This window comes from Rhododendron vialii, chromosome 3a, assembly GCF_030253575.1.
Source record: "Rhododendron vialii isolate Sample 1 chromosome 3a, ASM3025357v1".
Classification (NCBI taxonomy): domain Eukaryota; kingdom Viridiplantae; phylum Streptophyta; class Magnoliopsida; order Ericales; family Ericaceae; genus Rhododendron; species Rhododendron vialii.
The window spans coordinates 35999378-36020265 of record NC_080559.1 but is presented as its reverse complement, the minus strand read 5'-3'; the positions used below and the strand labels follow the sequence as shown (position 1 = coordinate 36020265).

Sequence of the window (20888 nt, the reverse complement as noted above, 5' to 3'; positions counted from 1 at the left end):
CAATTCAATTCTCAAGCAGCACTAGTCATAACTCATAACTTGATAGGTATGTGTGCACGCATCAGTAAGTCACAAGACAGACTTGATGAATGAGAGAAATTAAACAACTCCCTCTGATATATGTGCCTTGTGTCATATTTTTACTGGCTGAACCTCTGAATCCGTGGCTAAATTGGAACCAGTTCAGACTTTGACAATTTGAGTTTGTGAATTTTCATCAAATTTGTCAGACTGCGATCTGAGTGTGCGTGCAGTACCCTCCACCAGCGAACTGTGTGACTAAGGTCCAGACATGTTGAGGTGATCTTTACGGCAGATGAGCACACCGTTCTTGGCAAAGTAAACATGACCTTTTGGGTGCCGGGAGGCGAATATCAGCCGATTGTGAGATGGATAAGACACTAGTGATACCAAACCCAAGAATATTGGTGTTTAGTTTTGAGACCGAGACTGCTGGGGTTGATGAAGATTAATCAGAAGGGGGGGGGGGGGGGTGGGGTGGTGTGTTAGTTGAACTTGCACCATGTCTTCTCTGGAGGGTGTAATCTTTTTTTTTCTCTCCCTTTGTTTCTCTGGGTTTGATTCTTTATTCAGCATTTTGTAATATTTAATGTATTTATCAACCTAAAGGAAAAGGAAAAGGGAAAGGGGAAGCGAAATTACTTTTATTGGTCACAGTTTTTTAATAGAGCAATGTCACATGCATGCGTATCCTGCCACGAACAACAACAGACACATCTTAACCAATTGAAGCACGTAAAGGCTACAAGCATTGAATGGCTTTGAACAAATCTATGTCCTAAGCATTTTCCTGTTTTCTCGTTTTCACATCTCAATAAAGAAAACAGAAACCAAAGAATTTAAATTTGTCTTCATTTTCCTTTCATTTGATTTCCCTAACCCAAACACCATTGGTCCTAGGGAAAAGTTAGTATATGACATTAATTAAGTGTCCTTGTGTGCCTTCCATTTCGTTGCTAACAAAAAACAAGCCATCACTTTTAAGGTCTTTACGCAGTTTTTTGGTTATACTAGTATACTCTTGGGTAAACTCACAATTTATAGAGAACTTGCAGTGGTCACAAAAGAAAAACGAAAATAACTAGGGACGATGAAGTTTTCACATGCTGAGCAACTGACCAGAAGATAAAAACAGAGGTGGTGAGTTTTTTTATCACTTACATGGAACCTTTATGATTCTTTCTCTTTCTTGAGATCATGATAATTTTTTCCAAGTTTACAAACACTATTGATCAACAAGTTGACTAGGATAAAATTGCAACAGCCAAATTGGACTACTACCTTAAAAATGATTTAATAAGTCCAATGGAGATGCTCTAATAAGAACAATTGTGTAAGAAGCCGCCAAAACCGCGCATTCTTAACTACAATGACTTGAACTTCAGCAGCAGGAATGTGACAGCTTTGAGATGTTAGTGCAACGATCCTGCAGAGGATCACAACACTTCACAGATACAAGGAATTGGCAAACATAATACCTCGGCGAAGGCTTTCACTGGCTGCCAAAAACTTCTTCTCCAAATCAGCTTCCCCCACAGCATTAGCAGCACCATGCAACTGTAATTGTCTCGAATATTAAAAAGAGAACAAGCAAATTGAAAATAACCTAACATTCCTTTTTAAAGCAGTTTGACAGCAACCAAAGGAATTTATTAAAATGGATCCATAGCCCTCCCTCTCACATGAGTGGGATCCAAACAGAGGGAACAGCCACGAAAACTGTGGATTTAGTGATTTCTTTGAGCAAAAGCCCATCAATGTCCTATTCATGAACAAGTGACAAAGAATTAAAGAAGCTAATAATTACGGAAACAACATTTGCAATCTCAAGGGAAACAAGCTCAACGACTCAAGATGGCAAAGATATTCTTTGCACTCACAATTTCTCAGGCGTTTTGGAAATGCCAAAGATTAATTTGCAAGTAATTTCAAGTATTAACAGAAAAAGGGTTTCCAGGCAACACACCCACCGGACACAGCAAGCACACACCCAAAGACACAAAACAAGTTCAATGAATCAAAGCGTAGAAACGAGGACTTTTTACAACTGCAACAAGAAGATGAGATCTATATAACATAAGCTGAAAAAAATAGAACTTCTCCACTTTAGAAAAGATAAAAAACGAAGTAAACCAAAGGAAGGTAGCACTAAGGAAAGAATAGGAATTCACATATCCCAAACTGAATATAGGCCATGAGAACATGAGCATTGAATAATTGGTCTTCAACATCTTTTCAGAAATCACAAGAATAAGAATTTCTACAGATTCTGATCCACTAACCTGGTTCAGAAATTCATCAAGCCTTCTAGCGAGCCGTATAATACTGCCCTCAAATATATCCGTCATTTGTATAACCTCCGCAAAAGATACTCCCTGGAGAAAAGGGGAAAAAGAAAGACCATATGAAAAAGAAAATTGAGAATCCAAATCAAACACAACCGACTTGAATCCAACCATACAGTTTATAAATTAACATTCCAACTAGACAGGCATCTATTAAGTTCTTCCAAATATAATGTATAGGGTATTAGTATTCAAATAACCAATCTTGTGCTGGGTATTAGTATTTTGAATGACTCGTTGTCTGTTTTTATTAGCAAGGGTTCTAGCAGAGAGTTTTTCACATCACTTATATCAGAAGGTAGGTTTTTCTTTTCTTGAGATTTCAAAAATCGCAAAAAAAACTTTCTTTGCCACCAACCTTGTCCTTGGGACCAGAGCCATTGAGTACAGAGATTGAGGCTAGGAATTTCATGGACGCTATTACCGTGTAGTGGTTAGTAATTTCCATGGTGAATATAGTTCACTGGTCAGTCAATTGGTTACGTTGGCTAAAGTAAACAGCACTGTAGCAACTCTTTAACTGAATAAAGCAAAAGATTAAGATACACCGAGTTAACATTGTAAAAAAAAATCGACCTTTGACCAGCAGTATATGACATCCATCAAGTATGGTCTAACGGCTGCCTCCACATACTCATCTACATTTACTTCCAATTTGCATTCATGTTGTATCTGCAACAAAATAAAAACCAACTCATTAAAATAAACAAAGGACTATCTCAAAAAATGAACCCAAAGGGCAAGAACTTAGCATACCTCTGCTATTCTTCTCGCACTGTTTTGCAGTTGTTGCAATGGCTTAGCAAGTTCTGCCCGTAACTGTATTTGCTCACTTGATTTGTCTACTGGAATGAAGCAACTAGCAAGAGCTGCAATTTGATGATGATCAAGATCGTTGAAGGTACCTAAATCACAAAATCATTCAGAACCCGTCCATTTAGGAAGAGTGGCCTAATTTCTTGATTTGTTCCAATTAAAGGCTACCCAAAATTATACTTGTAAACAATAGGACTATGAGGTCGGAATGGACCTCAAACAACTCAGTTTGCAGTCCAGCGCCAAGATTTATCTCAAGCATCCAATGATTTAACTAACTACAAATAGTAAAGGCTGGCTGATTGCATAAAGTTTTTGAATTGAACAAACATATTCCTAAAATTCATACAAGTACAAATTTCATTAGCATGCAAACGTAAATCTCTGCCGACTTTCACACGCATCCAATGGCCATGGCCATATCAAGCTCTTGACGTGTTGGCGGAGGCATAGCAAAGACTTAAGTTTAGTATGGGAAAAATCTTACTTTGTACGATACAATCAAGTTTAATGTTTTGGTAGTTAAAAGCATCATCTGCCTCCCTTTCTTAAGCCTTGTCGACAAGATGAAAATTTGATTTACCACTGCGCTCGATGAATTTTCATACTTTGAAAACTACGCCTGATAGTCCCAATCGTATTTAAAAAATGTCTTCCTCAATATAGTGCATTGGTAGGAAGAAAAGACAGCGTAGAAGAAAGGACCGCCGACCACGTGAGAGAGAAAGAGGACAATCGGTTAAACATCTACCAGGTGATTTATGGGAAAACAAAAATCAATGGGGAGGTACAAATTGGAAAAAAGAAGTTGAACCTATAGGTAATTATTTTTCAAAAACCTTCTTGGGTAACTTTGGAAAACCCTTCTTAAAGCTCTCAGTATAAGTGCAATTTTAAAAGGCCTCTTGGTAGCTCTGCCATTGCATGTTGGGGCTGGCTCAGTCAGGGTTTATCAAATTACCTCATAATCCTATTTTCTATTTGTGATGCAGCAGTGAACCCTAATCGACATTATACTCTGCAAAGAAGGATAAAGTTATTCACCATTGAACATCAACTCCGTGACAAGGAGTTCATCTCCTGTGTCTATCAAGCAGGCTGCCCGTCCCTTCAACTGGACAACACTATCAGCATCAATATGGCCAAGTTTCTTCAGAACACGAGAACGGTTCTTAAGTTCATCACGAAATTTTTGAAGCTGCAAATTTAAGATATATGTAAGTACAGCACAAAACAAGTAGCAGCACGGTGCAAATCATTCTCTACATTTTGCAAGGGCATCAACTTATCCAACTAAACATTTTCATCTATTTCCTTTTGAACCTATTTCCAATCAGCACAATCCAACAACAATGGGCATTGCTTACAGAAAAGGTAAAAGACTTGGCTGACAAGCACGAGAAGGTAGGTTTGAGTCTGAGAGCAGCAACTTTTTACACAAAAGATTGGCTAAAATTAGGTTTGTTTACACTTACCCTTCCATCAGATTCGTTAAATGGGACCAAACACAGCCAATGTACTATTCTCCCAGTGCAACAACAGAATAAATATCTTAACACATCATGACATTAATACCATGTTAAGCCTTCAAAATCTTAATCCAGAGTCTCGCCCAAAAGCCTCTGGAAAACTCACTCTGATACGACGATAATATCCAACTCAAAACCAACTAGCAATAAGTGGAGAGGCTAGCAAAGGTCAAAAACTAGTTCTTAGTTTCGGAATTGATAACTAACTGATGTGAGACAATCTCTATTTCTCCAATACGCCTTAAGACAACACTAGGAAAGATGTGTACATTGTGGAATCTCTATTATGTGTTAAGCTTTAAATATGAAACTATTCGGTTGAAACACATTCCAAGCTAAACAACTTCCTTGAGCAGGTGGATTTACAACCCAGCCATCGTGGAACATGCAAATATATGAAACACATACACAATGCCAACAGTTCATCTAGTTTGAACACACTTTCTGGTCAATGACATTTTTTAAGGTCAGCATGTGTTCTTGTTAATCTTTCAAGGAAAACCCAATTTGTTTAAGAAATGGGCATTGGTATAGGGGGGCCGCTATTGCAGAGGTATTCTGAGAGCAGCCATTTTGTGCATATATTGCCAAAGGTTAGGTCTGTCTACAATCCGCCCCCACTCATACCCCCAATGATTGGGGACTAGATGGGTTCTGTTATTGTTGTTTAAGAAATTGGCATCAAACAAGGGAATGATAACCTGGGAATCACGCATTTTGGCTTTTAGCTTTTGAATTTCATGATTGACTTCCGCTTTCCTCTGGAAACATTTGATCTGATGGTCATCTTGAGCCTGCAGAATGAAATAATTAGAGTTAAAGAGTATCAGAGCGAGCGGCCAAGAAAACTGCTGATTTAGAAGACAGACTAGCACCGTGGTGTAATTCCCAACTGCCTTTTGAAACTTAACAGGTAGTAGTCCAACATGTAATGAAGAATATTTTGCCTAACCTTGTGAAACGGATGTGAAAACAATTTTTGGTCAAGCTCCTCAATTTGATTGACCAACTCAACAAATTCTGGCTCTTCAATACCCATGTCCTGCCAAGAAAGTAAAAACGTTTAGCACATAAAAGCACCTTCATGATAACTTATTTTAACAGTGTAACAATTCTACCAGAAGGCAAATAGCACTAGCATTGTAGAATATCACCGTGAATTTTTCTTTGAACCACTAGCAAAAAAACAGATAAAATGTATTTAAGGCAACAAAAATACAACTCCGCATAGAATGAATTGAGATGAGGGCCGCCAGGAATGTGCTTTGGTTTTGTCCTGGCAATTTCCCTACATTTGGACACATTTTCACTTTCAAATGCTAAACCTCACAGAACCATTCAATTTGCACAGCTATCAATAGTCCAGATGCCCACAAAACCACAGACTCAAAAATCTGGTATAAACACTTCAAGACAAAATGAGTTGACATGGCATTGAATTACTGCTAAGCTGTGACACGAGCATTGATATTTCAATAAACTTCAAAAAGTTGCAGCAGTACAACTAAAAATAATCTGCACATACCTTAACAGGATTAAGCTTTGGAAGGCCTTGAGCGAACCGTTTTTCAAGCTCCTGAACAGCAAGAAGGATATTTTTCCTTGCTTCTATTGGTCGGAGATCAGAAGGAACCGAGATTCTGAGTTTGCTAAGAGCAGAAATCAAGGGCAACTGTACAGGAACCTAACCAATGGAACAACATGAATCATCTCTTCCAGAAGAGGTTCCAAAGCATTTATTTGCGAAGCTATGAGAATAAGCAAAAGCTGCAAAACAAACAGACTAGCAGCAGTGTCAACTCACCACATGCATTTCACCTTTTTCGCCGGGAAGAGGTGGAGATGGTTTAGGTCGAGAACCATTTTCACTTGAACCAAGAGAGCAATGAAGTAAAGTATCCACGATGTAGCTGATACCACGTGTGGAAGAAAGTGCTGGAGGCAAACTGCCTAATACCGCTGGGGGCTTTTTAACCACATTAACTACGACCCCCCAACCCCAATCTGTTCCTCCTTCCCGTACCTTGACCTGCAAGATAAGTAATTTTTAGCATACCAGAAGGAAATTATATATGTGGACAGATGAGAACAAACAAGGACGATGTGTGCAATAATTACAAATGGAAGAAAGGGAAACAATCTAGCATATTAGCATGGTTAGCTCAATAAAATGCCAACATCTCGACAGAAATTCTCCGTTCCAGTAAATGAGATTACTAACCAACACACTTTGCTTACAAAAGCAATAAAGCGGAGAAGCTATAGCCACATAAGAGCATTGCCTACCTCTCGTAATAAAAAGGTCTACATAAACAGAAATTAATCAAAATTCCAAGGCCTTAAGAAGTAAGAAACACGGAACAGAAGTTGGGTATGCCCTGCATCTTTGGAGGATCAGTTCATTTGGTGGGGCGACAGTAGATTTAGGAGTTTGGAAAAACACTTGTGGGAAGCTACCTTCTACGCAACATTGTGGTCCTTGTGGTTGGTAAGAAATGCTTACGTTTTCAACAATGCTACAACAAGCTCAGGGGAAGTGGGCGATTTGATCAAAACTAGAGTTGCGATGTGGATAAAGGCAAAATTCGACATCAAGGTGTACTCGGTGGAGGATTTTAGGATTTTTTTGGATGGAGTCAGGTTGTTGAAGCTGTAAAATGGTCTGTTTTTTTCAGGTGTTTGTCTTCCAATTTTTTGTTGGAAGGTCCTGATTAGCTGTTCTTTTTTCTTCTGTTTTGCTTGAGTAAGTGTGTCATCTTACCTTGCTCGAGCCTCCTCGATGTATCCTTTCGAGTTCTTATAAAAATTTTGTTTGCCGAGCAAAAAAAAAAAAAAGAAAAGAAATCTGAAATAAGCAGGGTTCACTCAGAGTGTAATTTAAACTTTGTTAGATGGTCATTCTCATTACATACCAGCCTACCAGGAAGAAGAAAATAAAGAACTCTTTCAGGCCTTGTTATCTCAGCCATCATCTTCTTCTCAAGCTCGACTATATCAAGCTTCAGCTTATGATATTCAGCAACCACAGCCTACAATTGTAAAATAAGAAGTTGCAGAATGCTATTCAACCCCAAAAATAAATGTAAAACAATGTGGATAAATTACCTCTCCAGAGGCATCCAACCTCGCAGCTTCATCTTCGAGCTTCGAAATCTTATTCCCCATATCTGGTAAAGCCTGAAGAGAGCACAGATGAATATTGTCAGTCATTACAGACTACAGAGGAGAAGAGCAGATAAAAAACATGAGTTCAGAGGAAACCTTCTCATACTGAAATTGGTGAAATGAATTCCTGATAACATGCTCAGCAGTAAATTGACCTTCAGCACGGCTCATCAAATTCAAAATGGTGTAATAGCTCAATCTAAAGGTACTGACCAATGGAGCCGGTCTACCCAAAACCATCTCCTTCAGTGAATCCATCTCCATCTGGTAATGAATAAACATGTAGACAACATAGAGATATATAGACATGGTCCAAAGTAAAAGCAGTGCATACTGAAGGAACTAAAAATTCATTGCAACTGCCACAGCATGGAATTTTAGAGAAGAAACATCACAATAGCATTGACTTCTCAAGGAAGCCTTGTGTCTGCACTCAGCTGGCATAATGCTTATAGAAACTATATCTCTGCACCAACAGAACAGGATAACCAACTGTAGCGGTCATCAAGATGCTTTAATAAGTGTATATGTGTGCATTGTGGACGGCAGCGAACGACCGAACGAAGAGAGCACCTGAGTCTTGCCCACATGTTGAACCGTCAGATTCCAACCCAACTCTCCAATACGCCTCTAGAGAAAATTTTAAAACCATATAAAGAAAGCGAAATGCTACTACTACTTCTCTCTCTCCGTCTCTCTGTCTCTCTCCTCCATTCTCTTTCTGTCTTCTGGCACTTCTTTCCTTTTCTCTCCCCCATGCAATTCTCCTCTCTCTGCATCCCCTTTTTGACAGAGCAATGTGATATTTCTCTGCTTTCCTCTGTTATCTCTTCAAATTTTTGTTATGGTCCTTTATATTCCAGGTATCTACACCATTTAGAATGGTATTACTGAAACTTTTCCCTAAATATATTAAGCATAAAACACTTGTGTTGAAAGATCATCAAAGAATGAGGGGCAAAGGAATTGATCCAGAAATATCCACATATTGGTCAACAGAATGGTTTCAAAGATTGTATTTTGGAACAAATTTTTTCATTGACTATTTTAATCCACAACATAAGGAAGAGCAAGTAAGAACTGCTAAATATCATCTCCCAAAAAAGTTATTACTTCAGAATTTTTTTGTTGATAAGTAAATAATAATATTAAAGAAGGCATTAAGGGAATGCCACCCATATACAAAAAAAGGCCACCAACACAAAAACGCCCTATACACCACCAAGTGAAATGAACAACTCCAACCAATCTATAAAATGATCAAGGAAACGTTAGAAAATAATAGGTCCTGTAAAGATCTAGAGCATACAGCTACCCAGTGATAAGGAACTTTGAACTGTAAACAGTGTGAGAGTTAAAACTTCAGATAAACGAGACTGATTCTTAAGTAGCGATAAAATACAAATTTTACCAACTACACTTATATTACCTTAGCATCAATCATTATAATACAAATACCACGCTCATCTTTACCGCGACGACCTGCTCTTCCACTCATCTGCATGCAATCAGACAACACAATCAACAACTAAGAAAATATAAACCACAAACCAATGCAAAATACATACCACGGTATGATGTGACATTCACTCACCTGGATATACTCACCAGATCCAATGTAACGGTGACTATCTCCATCCCATTTCTGAAAACTGGTAAAAACAACAGTTTTTGCAGGCATGTTTAGACCCATAGCAAACTGTAACATATTAAAACCAAACATATTGTTATTGAAGTCTAATACCCAATAAGATACTACAGAGATATTAAGTGGCTGAATTTCAAATTTGATGTTTTAAGGAAACAAGCTGGTTGTCAGCACTCGGAAATAATCTTACTGTCTCTGTTGCAAAAAGTGCTTTAACAAGGCCTTCTTGAAAGAGAAGTTCCACCAGTTCCTTGATAATTGGGAGAAGCCCAGAATGATGAACAGCAATGCCTCGTTGAAGCAGTGGCAACATCAACTCGATAGCAGGTAGGTTTCTATCCTCCTCATTCAAACAAAGTATTGCATTTTGGAAAACCTGCTCCACAACATCCTTCTCCTCTTGGGTATTAAAGTCAAGTTTGCTCATCGACATTGCATGGTGTTCGCACTCTCTTCTGCTAAAGCTGAAAATTATGACCGGTTCAAACTTCCTTTCCATAATCATCTGAAATTTGGACAATATTGTCATAAGCATTATCAATAAATATATGGCAAGTGACACAAACCCTCGAAACTAAGCTTAGGAATATTCCAAAAAAAATCAAAGAGGACTGATCCGCAGTAACTAGAACTTCACATGAATAGCAATTGATTTCATAACAAAATGCAGACCTTGACAATTTTGTATATGTCAGAACCACCTGAGGCAGTCCCGCCTCTCGCAATTCTGCCACTTGGTTTGGAATTAGCACCCTTGTTACCATCGCCCTGCTTCGCCAAAGAGTCCTGCACTTTCATGAAATTGTCCTCCCTAAACTGATCATTTTCATCCACAACAAGATACAATCCTGATCCCCCCATAGGGAACGCGTAGTGCTGCAGAGGCGTCGGTCGGAAATCGGTGTACACCACATGACAAGGCTGTTTATGCAAATTACATATCCATTCCGCAAACTCGGTAGCATTGGACATTGTTGCCGAAAGGAATACCATTTTAATAGCTGGGGGCAAGAATATTATACTCTCTTCCCATACAACCCCTCTTTCTCGATCCCTCATGTAGTGAATTTCATCAAATATAACCCAAGCAACTTCCTTTAAAACCTCGGAACCTCTGTAAAGCATTCCCCTGAGGATCTCAGTGGTCATTATCAAACAACTGGCATTTGGCGAGAGAGTGACATCGCCAGTCATCAACCCAACATCAGAGAACTCCTGGCTTAGCTCTCTGTACTTCTGGTTGCTTAAAGCTTTCAATGGGGAAGTATATATAACCCTTTGTTTCTCTCTAAAACCCATAGCAATTGCATACTCAGCAACAGCAGTTTTCCCAGCTGAAGTATGGGCGGAAACAAGAACAGACTCGTTTCGCTCTAAACATGCCACTGAAACTTGCTGAAAAGGGTCGAGATTAAAGGGGTAGGTTTTAGCCATCTTGCCATTATAAACAGGATTTGACAAGGTCCCGTGAATGGTCTCGTCTAAGGTGGGAGTGTAGCCGCTTGGAACGGCGACTTCGTGCACACATGTTCGTGCGGAGGAACTACTACTACGGCGTTTGGATGCAGATTCTTGCGGCTTCGGAACTACTACTTCCGTATCATTTTCGGGTACCTTACGTTTCCCAAGAGTTGCCGAATCGTCCTCCTCCATTCACTAGGGCTGGCTTTCAGGTCCTCTTATTTAATCTAATCTACTGGGGAAGAAAATAAGATTAGGGCCGACAGTGTCGAATGCGAACTTCCACTGCAATGAAATGTGAAAATACTCCAACTACAAAACCGTCAACTACACCAACAATATTACAAATTCGGGAATCCCCTTTTGCCGCTACTATTCGAGTTTGTGAGCTTAAATACTGAGTACTACGATCTAAACAAAAACCTCTGTATGTATGTACGTATATAAATACGCAACCATATGGATGCTCACCTCTAATGGCGAATCCTCTGCGCTCTGAAACGCATGAAATTTGAAACCACAAAAACCCTAATTGCCAGAAATTAGTTGCGGTATCTGATTGATTTATACATATGGGCCGTGTTTACTACTGTACTTGGACCAAATAATGGGCTTCTTTCTCAGCTAAAGCCTAGACGGCAAAGGTGTATAGATAGGCAGGCCTCTTTTAAAATTTAAACTGATAAATGTTTTAGTTTCAAATATGATACAATATTCGGTTAGTCTCTTTTATTTTTCAAGTTAATTTACTATTAAAAAAAACTCATAGTATAAGGGAAAATAGTCACATAATTTTTTAATCTAATACTCTAGTGCTCCATGTTCCTTCACTGTCACAATTAATTATCCTAAATTCCTGTATATGAAAACTTACCCTTATCCCGTATAGATGTTTTATGTAGGAAAACCTAATTCTTCTCCTTGTATTAAAACCTATTCCAATTCTCTATTTGAAAATCTATTCCTATTTTAGATAAACCTAATTAGCTGGTATTCTTAGTTGGTTTAGTTTAGTGACTTTACATTGGTTTAATTAAAGAATGTAAGACTTAAAACAATAGCTATTATATTTTTTAATGTGTTGAATATAAGTGAGTTTTTGTGAATTTAATAGAATTAGTTTTAGCATAAGTTTTGGTTTAATTTATTTTGTCAATTTTAAGAACTTTAAATTTATGGAGATGATATCTCATGCTCGAGCGAACCGTGGCTTCAAAATCGAAATCAAACCATATTTAAATGGTTTGGTTGTATGAATCTTATAGGTTGGTTTGATTTTTCAAATTCATAATCTGTACATATTGATTTGGTTATTGGTTTACAATAAAAATTGAACTAATTTGGTCTATGCTCACTCCTAGAAAGATAGCAAAAGTCTCCATTAGTGTTAAAGAAAAAAGGGCAAATTTCACTGACCTCCCCTGAGGTTTCTGACACGAACAGAAACCTCCCTTGAGGTTTCTGAAATGACACTGCCCTCCCCTCCTTTACCCGACAATACCAAGGGACCCCCCTGCCGTTACCTTTCCGTTAGAAAATGGATGGAAAAGGTGATGTTGTATTATACTTTTTACAATACCTACACTACTTTCATCAGACTCTTTACCCCTCTCATTTATAAAATATAAAATACAAACATTTTTACATTTTGTGCTCATTTCACTTTGAGATTTTGTCCATATTTAAAAGGATTCATATTTGTTAATTTTCTGTCAAACTCTTGTGAATTATTGGTTCGTCTTGATAAGAGGAATTGAAAAAAGTAAAAAATTAAGACTTTTACCAAATATTTTGAGAAATTCAATATTTTGGGTAAAAGTAATAAATTTATACTCTTTTGATTCCTCTCGTTGAGACAAACCAATAATCTATAAAAAATTAACGCAAAACTAGCAAATACGAAAAAAATTCAAATATGAACAAAAATCAAAAAGCCTAAAAATCCCACAAATAAGCCTGCATGAAAAAATTGAATATGAACAAAAACTAAAAAGCCTAAAAATCCCATAAACAAACCCACAAATTTTTTTTTCGTGCGGGCTTGTTTGTGTTTTTAGGCTTTTTGGTTTTTGTTCATATTTGAATTTTTTTCGTATTTGCTAGTTTTGCGTTAATTTTTTATAGATTATTGGTTTGTCTCAACGAGAGGAATCAAAGGAGTATAAATTTATTACTTTTACCCAAAATATTGAATTTCTCAAAATATTTGGTAAAAGTCTTAATTTTTTACTTTTTTCAATTCCTCTTATCAAGACGAACCAATAATTCACAAGAGTTTGACAGAAAATTAACAAATATGAATCCTTTTAAATAAGGACAAAATCTTAAAGTGAAATGAGCACAAAGTGTAGAAATGTTTGTATTTTATATTTTATAAATGAGAGGGGTAAAGAGTCTGATGAGAGTAGTGTAGGTATTGTAAAAAGTATAGTACAACATCACCTTTTCCATCCATTTTCTAACGGAAAAGTAACGGCAGGGGGGTCCCTTGGTATTGTCGGGTAAAGGAGGGAAGGGCAGTGTTATTTCAGAAACCTCAGGGGAGGTTTCTGTTTGTATCAGAAACCTCAGGGGAGATCAGTGAAATTTGCCCAAGAAAAAACTCACCATCACACTTTTTTTTTTGCCAATTGATAGAAGAGACCATTTTACATTAGATATGAAGTATAGAATACAAACCCGATACACTACATCAATTGTAAAAGTCTACGAGATAATCAAGCCCAACAACTCAACTAATATAAGAAATAAATCCATTATAAGGTAGAAACAAAGAAAAAAAGAAAAATCCCTCTAAGGGAAGAACACTCACACGCAGGTGAGACTGACCTTAATGAGACGAAAATTTAGGAGTGAATGTGTTCGCTTTTGAAGTTGAGGGGTACTTTTTATGATTATTTAACGTACAGGGCCGTAAGTATAGTTTTATCGAAAACTGGAACACCAGCGGATTCCTTTACTAATTTCTTCCAAACGCCTCCTCTCATTCCCCTCCCTCCAAGAAACAGCCCTGTTATCTCTCTCTCTCTCTCTCTCTCTCTCTCTCTCTCTCTCTCTCCAAGAAACAGCCCTGTTCTCTCTCTCTCTTCCCTTTACTAGTAAGTCCGGTCCCACTAGGGTTTATCTGTGCAAATCCCAAGATTTGAGCAGGATGGATCCAAGCATGGCAGACCTGAACTCGCCACATTCGATGGGAACCACCATCATAGGAGTTACTTACGACGGCGGTGTCGTACTCGGCGCAGATTCTCGCACCAGCACTGGTATTATTAACTGCTAGTATTACCCCTTCCGATGCTATCTTAAAACCAATTTGTGTGATCTTAATTCCAATTTGTTCTTATCATAGGTATGTATGTGGCAAATAGGGCATCGGATAAGATCACACAGCTGACTGATAATGTTTACCTCTGTCGCTCTGGATCGGTACATACAACCTCACTCAGACTCCTCTCTTCCCTATACACGTGTGTATTTACATATATCTCAATGCCTGCCTTATAACGAGAGTGGAGTTCATGAGTGCTAAACTCTCGCTTCTGTTCTTTGAGTTTGGGTGTTCAATTCATTTACAGTCTCTCTTATCAATTGTGATTTTTCCCACGTGTCAATGATGGCTGTAACTCACAGCCATCTCCTACTACCCCTTTTTTTTTCATGTTTGATTGGATATTGTTTGCAACGATTGGAAGAAACAGGAATCTTGAACACCTTGGAGGTCAAAGAAACTCCAAATTGAGGAATTAGGTCAATTACTTAAACATCATTTCTTTGTTGGTTTTGGTTATTTATAAATGATGCCTTCTTCTCAGGCAGCCGATTCGCAAGTTGTTGCAGATTATGTGCGGTACCATCTCCATCAACTTACGTAAGTTGTGAACATTAGTTGTTGATTTATTCACCCTACACGTGTTCTAAATAATCGTTTGATTAATTGTATCCTTATAACTTTGTGTCGCTGGAACTTGTAAATCTGATATAATTCTACTCGGTTCTGTACTGAATTATTATGTATTTGATAAATAGTTAAGCCCATGAAGGGAGGAAATCCGTTGAATATCCATTACCCACAGCAAGGAAATAACAATGCCCACATAAAATATCACTTTAGCACAAATAACCAACACAAAAGGAAAGACAGCAAGCAAAATTTTTGAAGTCAGCATTTGGAGTTTTCCAGAGCCTGATCTTGTTATATAAGTGAAATGTGCAACTCAGTGATTAAGTAGCATTTAAGTTGGAATATCCTTTTCCTGAGATTCCATCAGATAATTTTAGAGAGAAAATATCTATTGATGTCATGCAGAACCGTAAGAAATTTACCTATAAAAGGTGGGAGCTTGTTATACATTTTCTTGAGAAGAAGAAAAAAAACTGTTGTAGGTTTTAACATCGATACTAAAGAGATGCCACGATATGGCTATTTTGTATGGCTACGCATGCTATTTGTTCCGAGGTCTTCGTTTTTCTTTTTTCCACACATCACTATTTGGATAACTCTGTTGTGCTTGATCAAATGTCATGTATTTTAATGCTCTCACTTCGCTTTGAATCATCTGCGACCTTCCCAAGCCTTTTTGACTTCTTTGAGATCCTCCCTTAATTTTCACATACCCTTGGCCGTTGGTTCTCAAATGTATGAGTAGGCATATAAGAATTGTACTGTTTGTCTTTGCATTTAGATTCCAAATGTACTAACTTTGAGATTTCATTGCTGTTTCTAAATAGTTTATACTCCTTTCTGTTAAGCTTCTTTTGGTCAAACCATTCTCCTTTTGTCCAGGATAAGCCTTGGGCAGCCCGCTACGGTGAAGGTTGCTGCTAATATTGTGAGGCAAATATCATACAATAACAAGGTTTGTGCCCAATTTTTTCCTATATCCTTGTTTATTGAACTTTTATGTAAGTTGGAATGGGCAGCAACATGCAGAAAATCTCTTGAATCTTCTTTACGTGTCTGAGTAGTTCCTGCACTTTTAATTTCTTATAATATGTTTATACTTGGCAGAACATGCTACAAACCGGCATGATTGTGGGAGGATGGGACAAGTATGAAGGAGGTAAAATATATGGGGTGCCTCTTGGAGGAACTATTATAGAGCAGCCTTTTGCAATTGGAGGTGAATTCTTCTGATCACACATAATTCTCCGACTTTTATGGTTATGGTCTAATTATTGATCCTTTTCCTTGTTCTGGTATGAATTATCAATAGTCTATCCCCTCTAGTAATCTCCTATATTTATGGATCGTGTTGCATATGCTTACTACCTGGTGAAATTTACATGGAGACATACCAACAATATTCTGTGTCTCCTTAAGTTTCTTGAGGTGAGGGTGCCAGAGGAAATTTAATTTGTGATGGGAGTTTGTTCAAATTATTTTTTTTATGAGTACGAGTTATAGGTTATGTATTTCTCTTGCGATGTTTGTACATCTAAATATACAGTCTGGCAAAGAGAGGATCTAGGTCCCCTGGATATGGTAGATCCGTGGACATTATGTTATTTCTGCAATGCTTGGACTGTAATCTTCATAGTTTAAAAGGATTTCCCGATGTGCATCGCAAGACTTAGTGCAATAATTTCGACTGATGTTACTGACCAAAGATCTTGTTTTTTGGGTTTTGCATCCAGGATCTGGCTCCAGTTATTTGTATGGTTTCTTCGATCAAGCATGGAAGGAAGGGATGACCAAAGATGACGCTGAGGTTTGTTGTCATATTTCTCTTTGATAACACAAGTATAGGAGTTTTATGTAACTTTATAGATTGCAACATGTGCTTACTTAATTTTATAGACTTTTGTATCATCAACTACTATTAACAAGATTTATTATCACGATTAGCTCTAGATTGCAACATGTGCTTGCTTAGCCGTAATTCGTTGCTTTTCCTACTCTGCCTTAGGTCTTTTTTTTTTTGAACTTCATTAGGCGTTGCCTTTGCACTTGCACATTCCTATCACATAATATCAGCGATCTAAATGTCGTATGATTCTCAGCCCTTTTTTTTTGCCCAATAGATTCTTACAGACTGTACCTACTGATAACTTCCTTTGGCATTAACTTGGTCATCATGTCATTTCAGTATTTGGAAAAAGTTTCATGACCTGTCGGACATCCAGGACTTTAGGAGCCAAACCAAGATGTCTATATTGTGGAACCAAAAAGAAATCCGTAGCAACCATTGAATTCAAAAAAATCTACATCCAAAATATATAATGTGGAATTGAAGTTGTGGTGACCTTCTCTTCACCTTGAAAGTACTTGATACAGGACTTGCCCCATCTCTGCCCAGGTTTTGGCAAACCTTGATACTTGAGACAATTTGTTGTTTCTCATTTTTTGCTTATCATAACATTACCATTTGGGTAGCGTTGCAAGTAGATTATGTTGAAACATTAACCGAAACGTAGATACTTTTTTTACTGGATAAAACAAACATTTTTCGATCTGTAGTTCGTTGAATGGTTGATCTATTTCCCGAGTTTTTTTAACAATTCCATTTTTTAACTGCAGAAATTAGTGGTGAAGGCAGTATCTCTTGCCATTGCACGTGATGGTGCTAGCGGTGGTGTTGTTCGGACCGTCATTGTGAGTTCTATATGAAATTTACTTCGAGCCTTGCATCTTTTTGTTTGTCACACCCTGGTAAAACAATACTAACCCTGAGCTCTTGATGTTGTTGAGGTTCAACTGCAATTTGCTATGGAATTTCAACCCAGTGATGACATGTCTTTCGTATGGTAGACATGTGGTGTAATTAATGGTAGCCCATTATACCACAGGAGCTTATTTGAATTCAGTGACCTCATTGGCCATACAGAATTCCCCCCAAAAAGGATTTACGTACATGTTTTATTATAATGAGAGGTTGCTTTGTTGTTCACTTGCTTTACGAGACAAACGACATGAGGTAGGTGAATGATCCATTCCTGAAGTACTAGGGTTGGGGGTTGTTGAGTTGGGTTGAGCGGTTTGCACATCGTCATTTAAATTTTCATAGTTTTCTCGTCACTAATACATAAAAATAAAAATCTTCATCTAGTAAACCTTCTACCCAAAACATGACAAGTTAATTTACTCCACTACCCAGCCAGAGATTGGGAGAAGAAATTAATTAGGTAAAAAGGTAAACTAAAATGCCTTATTCATATACTCTTACTGGCTGGCATCTGCAGATGGATGACAAACGTAAAATTGACTTTTTCTCTTTCTGTCGAGCTGCCATCGTCTGTTTCTACCTAGTTCTTGGATGTATCAAACAAACAATGACACTGTCACGGAGATGTGCTATTAGACACAGCATACATGTATGTATTCTGTAAGATGGCAATAATGTATTTAGACAATACATTCTAGGAATGAGCAGTGTAGTTGGCTCCAGAACTTGGTATTTGTGGGTGTTATTAGTTGTTGCTTGTTACTATGTGCCTACGTTTTCTCTATTTGTATTCGAAGGTGTAAATATCCTTAAAGTTTGTTGGGCCGTCTGCAAAGCTTTTTCATCGGCTTTGTTGAGGGGCTCCTACAGGTTGGCGTCAATCATATGATTGAGTAATTTGCAAGCTATGTGGTAAGGACACATACACAGACAAGCAATTTCTACGAAAAGGGGGATACAAACACGGTGGGGGGTACAGTAAAATTTTCGGTTATTACATTGTAGCCGCTGAATATTTAAGCCAGAGCTCCTATCGAATGCATTATCAAGTGATAATGTACTTCTATATTACACTTTTGGCCCAATACTTATGAAGTTACGTATATTTACCCCCAAAACAATTTAAAGCCACCCCGTTTTCAGGCATGTCCCACTCCCACCATACATGTTCCCGGTGTGTCTGACGAGGATACGGCAACCTCTTAGGTGTGTTAGTGCTTCATCGTTGCCTAGTTGGCAATATGCTTTGGTTTTTGACGTTAAACATTCTTGGGGCAATATTCTTCCTCATTTTTTTAGGATGGTAGAAGCTTAAATTGCCAGGATTTGCTACTGTTGTCTCCCTTCGTTTGCCTTGTTTCTAGCTCAGTTCCTTACGACAATGGTTCTGTTTTCTCAGATAAACTCAGAGGGTGTGACGAGGAACTTCTACCCAGGAGATTCTCTTCCACTGTGGCATGAGGAGCTGGAGCCACAGAATTCCCTGCTTGATATATTGTCATCCTCGTCTTCCGAGCCAATGGTCACTTAGGATTTCTTTCTGGATAACTCAAGATATTCGGGCAGCCCTCAGAAAGATTTCTTATCCCTTAAATTTGGTTCTGCTCTGCAATAACTGATTCCATAGACTATTTATGCATTCAAGTTTCTGTGTTTGTAAAAGTCAATCATTACAGTATGTTTGTTTTTCATTTTATGTAATACTCTTCTAGCAAAGTTAGTCAAGACTTGGCCTCTGGCTTTGTTTTATAGGTTTTCCTGTGGGGATGTGAGTGACATTTGCCGGTTACAGTAGCCCACTTAACCCGGAAAGTTATGATCAATGGTATACCCCCTTGACAAAAATATAACTCTTGTACCGGAGCTGTTGGTTTCATTCCCGGATTACCCATAGATGGATTACACATAGATGGGACCGGATTACAAATGTTGTTAAAACTGCATGTGCAGCATCTGGATGCATGGTTGGTTAGGTAGCCCTACGATGAATCATCCAGAGTTTAGAATATGCTATAGGTGAGGGTGTGATTTGCCATCTCATTACTCTTACCCCACGTTGAGACTATGATATTGAGATTATCTGCTCCTATCGATCCGGATTCCGGACAGACATTTTCCTCTTGATCTGCTGCGGAATAATTTAGGTAGTTATATCAGCCGAGACCAATGAAGCAGGCCTTAAGGCAGGCTATTTTCATTACCTTGAACAACCACCTGCAGAAGGGAGGCTTCCACAATAACCGAGGAAGCAATCTTCACCAAGAAATGACACTCTTGGGGTATTTACTCTCACAAATCCCAGTGAAAACTAAAAATAAAAAAAGTACTGAACACAATGGAGGCCTGGTATCTTTAATGATTATAAGCAATTCCATTAAAATGGTTTTGAGGAGAAATCTACTGATCCGAAGATCTACGATTGAGCCATAAAATTCTCAAGGTGTGTTTCACTAACTAAAATAAGTGGTGTTCCACTTTAAGAAAAAGTACTTTTTTTTCAAAATGTTTGAATTTCAAACTCAAATATAATGAAAACGAAAAATATTTTTTCAATTTTTTTTGCACCGTTTAAAAGATCTTAATGAGATCTATCAAACAAGATCTATATTGGTAGGAAAATTATTTGCGTAAACACATATTTTTGAGCTTAAAATTACCTTCTTTTTCAAAAAGTACTTTTTTTGAGAAACCGGAACGGCCCCTAAGTATTTATTTTTAAATACTGTGAGAGAATGATCTGTCTCATAAAATAAAAAATAAATACTTAAAAATTAAAAATCTTAGTGGAACGGGGCCTCAGGCTTCTCTCTACAATGCCCCTGAGCATAGGAGGGGTGTCAGTACGATAAACATGGGTTGACAATTAGTTCAGAAAAAAAAAAAAAAAAACCATACTTCAATGCACTTTTTATATTTTTCAATATATTTTCACATACTTAATTTAAGTTCTCGTTTTGCAGAGCGGATAATTTTTTTTGGAATGAAGGGAGTATAATACAGTAAATTCCAGACAACAGAGCACAACATAATATCATCTATCATGTCAAGACAGGTGATTCAAAATATAGCATTGTTTCCCCAAAATGGAGAATGAATGCCTGAATGGGCTTTCAATGCTTTATGCTAAAAAATAGAGAAGTGAGATTGAGTAAGTAAATTTGGAGACCCATGAAACTTTTGGAATCTCAATTATCCAAAAACGGAGATTTTAAGATATCTAGGTTTATCCCTTATGTATATT

General features: G+C 37.7%; 2 protein-coding genes across 4 annotated transcripts; one reads left to right on the top strand and one right to left on the bottom strand.

The window, feature by feature from the left end:
• Positions 1 to 1142: 1142 nt before the first annotated feature.
• Positions 1143 to 11618, bottom strand: LOC131320942 (DExH-box ATP-dependent RNA helicase DExH10). 3 transcript variants are annotated; one of them, XM_058351867.1, is made up of 17 exons: positions 11457 to 11584; positions 10197 to 11217; positions 9715 to 10029; positions 9471 to 9575; positions 9306 to 9374; positions 7973 to 8140; positions 7817 to 7888; positions 7624 to 7740; positions 6516 to 6740; positions 6237 to 6395; positions 5664 to 5753; positions 5413 to 5505; positions 4227 to 4380; positions 3123 to 3271; positions 2943 to 3038; positions 2304 to 2396; positions 1143 to 1578 (listed from the first exon to the last, which is right to left on the bottom strand). In XM_058351867.1, exons 2-17 carry the CDS (start codon positions 11175 to 11177, stop codon positions 1468 to 1470), a joined length of 2997 nt encoding a protein of 998 aa, XP_058207850.1. In that variant the 5' UTR covers positions 11178 to 11217; positions 11457 to 11584; the 3' UTR covers positions 1143 to 1467. The 3 variants fall into 3 exon arrangements, with proteins under 3 accessions (XP_058207850.1, XP_058207849.1, XP_058207851.1); XM_058351866.1 differs by having other exon boundaries at positions 10197 to 11618; XM_058351868.1 differs by having other exon boundaries at positions 6237 to 6383; positions 10197 to 11543.
• A 2343-nt stretch (positions 11619 to 13961) lies between these two features.
• LOC131320941 (proteasome subunit beta type-6-like) lies at positions 13962 to 19396 on the top strand. The gene is made up of 9 exons (XM_058351864.1): positions 13962 to 14030; positions 14073 to 14248; positions 14335 to 14411; positions 14798 to 14853; positions 15769 to 15841; positions 15994 to 16105; positions 16620 to 16693; positions 17503 to 17577; positions 19047 to 19396. The coding sequence occupies exons 2-9, from the start codon at positions 14137 to 14139 to the stop codon at positions 19176 to 19178; spliced, it is 711 nt and encodes a 236-aa protein (XP_058207847.1). The 5' UTR covers positions 13962 to 14030; positions 14073 to 14136; the 3' UTR covers positions 19179 to 19396.
• Positions 19397 to 20888: the final 1492 nt, after the last annotated feature.